Below are 3,752 nucleotides of genomic sequence, written 5' to 3'. Positions count from 1 at the left end.
TTATCAGTAAAGCCGGTTCTGTAATCAGCGGTAAATCTCCATCACCTGCGTGCTTTCACATTGAGCAGCATTAACTACACAGAGCCGTTGTTCACTGACGAGCTGCGCTAAACCACGTTCATATTCGCGCGGCTCATCAGTGAACAACGGCTCTGTGTAGTTAATGCTGCTCAATGTGAAAGCACGCAGGTGATGGAGATTTACCGCTGATTACAGAACCGGCTTTACTGATAAGATGCGCGTTAAATATCGCATGCGATTAATCGTGCAGCCCTAGTTGGGTTTCATCTTAAGGAAGTGTTATAATTTGAAGGCATCTTGCTGAACCATTAACAGCCTGGTTGCATTGATAGATTATGCTTCTGAAGCAACCCTTTGAGGAGAAAGCACTTTTAGCTGTGTGGTCTGACCCTGGGGTCAATGCTGTTAGATTTGAGCTTTAATTCTGATCTAAAGGAAACCACATCAACACTGACACATTGCTATGCCATGAAATGTCAACATGGCAAATTCACACTCGTTGATTACATAATAATGCCATAAAACGATTAACGCTGGGTCAAAGTACAACTCTTGTTACATTTAGACAAAATGACGAACGCTTGACTTCATGCATTTGTTGAAAGATGAAATTATTTAATAGATATTTTTTTGATTTCAAACAATGAAAGGTTAAGAATATTTATTCCCATCTCTCTCTCTGTTTTTTTAAAGAGTTGTCAGTCACAGACATGCCACTCTACAAACTGCTCTACAAGCTGTACAGGAAAATTTACTCAAGAACAAGTTTGGGAAGCTTTTTTTTTCTCAATACAGGTTTGGCAAACTTCATTTCTAAGCCAAGTGTTCCTAATACCTTAAATTGGAAATTAGATACTTTTATTATGATTATCTTCAATAAACCCCTGTGCTACTGACACTTAATTGTGGAAAATGTACAATAAATAAAAAACAAAGTCTCTGCATAACAGGCAAATGACGCTCAGCTTCAGATCACAAATATTTGCAAAACATAACAATGAGTGGTAAAGAAAGGGTGTGAAGATGTTTGCTTGTGTGGCAGAGAAGACATGCTTACTGTAAGCAAACAAACCAGATTAGCTCATCTCCAGTCATAGTCCATCAGTTTATGAAAAAGCTGGCCTGTAAAACAACAAATCTTCACAAAAAAAACAGATGATGTACATTTTGGGATATTCAAGTATACTGTATTGGAGCTGTAATGATTCTCTCAAAGCCTTAAATAATCCCAAATAGAGATTTATCTGTCTTGAGAGAGTAATTAACTCATATAACTTCATCCATCATGGAAATTTTGATGAAAAATAAAAGTTTACTTCGTTTTTTGTCTGATTTTATTACAAATATTTCAAAAACTAAATCAAGATACATTTACTTGAGAATGAAAATGACTTCAGATATTAAGTCATAAATGTGGTGTCAATGGGGTAAGAAAAAGAATTCCCTTTAAATTATGTTTATTTTTCTTACCCCTCTGACATATTATTTCTTGCTTTAAGTATAAACATACTTTTTTCCCCTCAGAAAACAAGACTTAATATCTTGAGAAGTATAATGACAAGATATTGAGTTGTTTTCTGAAAAAAATAAAAGAAATAATAATAATAATTAAAAAATAGTGTATCAATGGGTTAAGAAAAAATAATCTTTCCCTTTGACTTCAAAGTTATTTTTCTTACTCCACTGACAAATATATTTCTTTTTTAATCATAAACTTACTTAATTTTGATACATTATATTAGAAAACAAAACTTATGTCATTGGTTATGTCATTACTTGCATAGTAAATGCATCTTTTTTTTGTAATGGAAAACAAGACAAAAATACAGAGTAAGAAAATAATTCCTCTCAGTGTACTGAACAGTTTTAGTGTTATTTCACTCTTATTTGCCCTCTGTTAAGAAGTCACTCTTTGCTTCCATTGATTAAGATTTATCCACTGTCCACTTGTTATTCCCTCTGGCGTCTTCCATAGCCGTCTCAAGCCAGTCTTTCTCCTGGTCTGACTCAGACTCGCTCATCTCTGTGTCGGCGGCCAGCAGGCGTGAGTAGTTTATCCGGCGCTGCCGAGGAATCTTCCACTTGAGTACGGCAAGAGTGCTGCTCCACAAAGCCAGAGTGACCGCCGTGCCTTGGAAAAGCACCTGGACCCCAAACTTTTGCACCACAAACCCAGCCGCTAGACTGCCAAGCGCCGCTCCCAACTCCAGAGAAAGCACCTCAAACAGCCTTAAAATGGTCTTTTCGGTGCCAGGAGTGGCGATGTCTTCGCTTTGCGATGTTACGGACCACCAGAGGGCGCCGGTGCTGAAGCCCGCCAGCAATTGAGCGGGTATTACAGCCCACGGGCCCCACAGGAAGGAATAATAAAGACACTGCAGGGCTAAACTAACAACGGCGAGTACTAGCAACCAACCGTGGTACTTTAGAAACCGGGAGAGATGGCTAGCAATTGGAGCAAAGCCAGTTTGGCTTAAGTGCGCCAAGGCTAAAGAGATGCCCATGTGGATTTCGGTTGCACCGCAGTCCTGCATGTGCCATAAGAGGAAATCCGACACAGCTGAGCTCACCATGCCCATCAAAACGACAGTGGTGGCACAAAGTATCGCCTGCGAGTTCCCATGCACCAATTGTAGTGCCTTAAAGCCTCCACTAGTGGGCCGCTCACGCTTGCGGAGGTAGATAGGTAGCAGTGCAGCTGTAGGGATGGTTAGGATCATAAATACAGTGTAGGAGTAAAACTCCAATGTAGTTCCTGTAAGACAAAACAGGCTGGTTACAAGAACTCCAACCATACAGTTGCCAAAAGCGGCTCCAAGTGGCTTCCAGACTTTCACACCGTTATAGCGATCGGTGGCGTCTATGAAATCCAAGTATTCGTAGAGTCCATCATCCGCCGTCCACTCCAACGGGGTGGCCATTAACTCCCACAAACCCATCACAATGAGAACCAGAAAGAACATCTGATGCTGGGCATCCATAACTTTTAGGCTCCCAAGGAACTCACTGTGAGGATCTTCTTCCTGTTCAGGCTTCTTCAAAGATCTCAGGCCTCTTGCTGACCAGTTGGAGCTTACAAGTGTGGTAACTTCAACAGGGTGTTCGGTACTTACAGATGTTTGGTTTATTGAGTAAACAGTAGCGTTTGATTGCGATGGGACCGTCGTCCTCTCTAGAATGGCAGTGGGATCAGCATCAGGTTGACTAGCGTTACACCGTCCACTTTCAGCTTGGATTCCTGCGGACGGGAAGAGCAGAAGAGTCAAAACCACCAATGCCGAGCTGAGCAGAGAGCCCACTATGACCGCCCGCTGCTTGTCGTACTGTCTGGTGAGGACGCTGGAGAACGGGCGCCACACCAGAGCGAGCAGGTGCTTGGACGCCATGATGATACCAATCACGGTGGCGCTGAGACCCAGGTGTCGGAAGTAGAGGGTCAGGAAGGGAAGGAGGCAACCGGAGCCACAGGAATGGAGGAAGTGAAAGACGCCCGCCAGCCGCAAGGCTCCCTTCACATTCCACTGCTTGCTCTTCTGCATTGCTCCCTTCTTCATCATGTTTGTCGACTTCAGTTAGCACTCTGTGTGGATTAAAATTTTTTTTTGATTAAGTGAAAAAATATATGCAACTTTACAGGTCAAGTAAAGGGGTGCTATTATGCTTTTTCACTTTTTCAACTTTAGTTAGTCTGTAATGTTGCTGTTTGAGCATAAAAAAGATCTGCAAAGTTA

At 41.8% G+C, this 3,752-nt stretch overlaps 1 protein-coding gene across 2 annotated transcripts in view; it reads right to left on the bottom strand.

Moving 5' to 3' along the window:
• Positions 1-1,749: 1,749 nt before the first annotated feature.
• LOC107672686 (major facilitator superfamily domain-containing protein 6-like) overlaps positions 1,750-3,752 on the bottom strand; it is a 2,894-nt gene continuing 891 nt past the window's right edge. For both annotated transcript variants that reach the window (XM_016465993.1, XM_016465994.1), the window contains exon 2: positions 1,750-3,601. In XM_016465993.1, the coding sequence (XP_016321479.1) occupies positions 1,947-3,578 (1,632 nt within the window). In that variant the 5' untranslated portion in view covers positions 3,579-3,601 and the 3' untranslated portion in view covers positions 1,750-1,946. The remainder of the gene's footprint in view (positions 3,602-3,752) is intronic.

This window comes from Sinocyclocheilus anshuiensis, unplaced genomic scaffold (genome assembly GCF_001515605.1).
Source record: "Sinocyclocheilus anshuiensis isolate Anshui unplaced genomic scaffold, SAMN03320099.WGS_v1.1 scaffold504, whole genome shotgun sequence".
Classification (NCBI taxonomy): Eukaryota; Metazoa; Chordata; class Actinopteri; order Cypriniformes; family Cyprinidae; genus Sinocyclocheilus; species Sinocyclocheilus anshuiensis.
The sequence above is the reverse complement of the archived record's forward strand: the minus strand, read 5'-3'. Positions and strand labels throughout refer to the sequence as shown.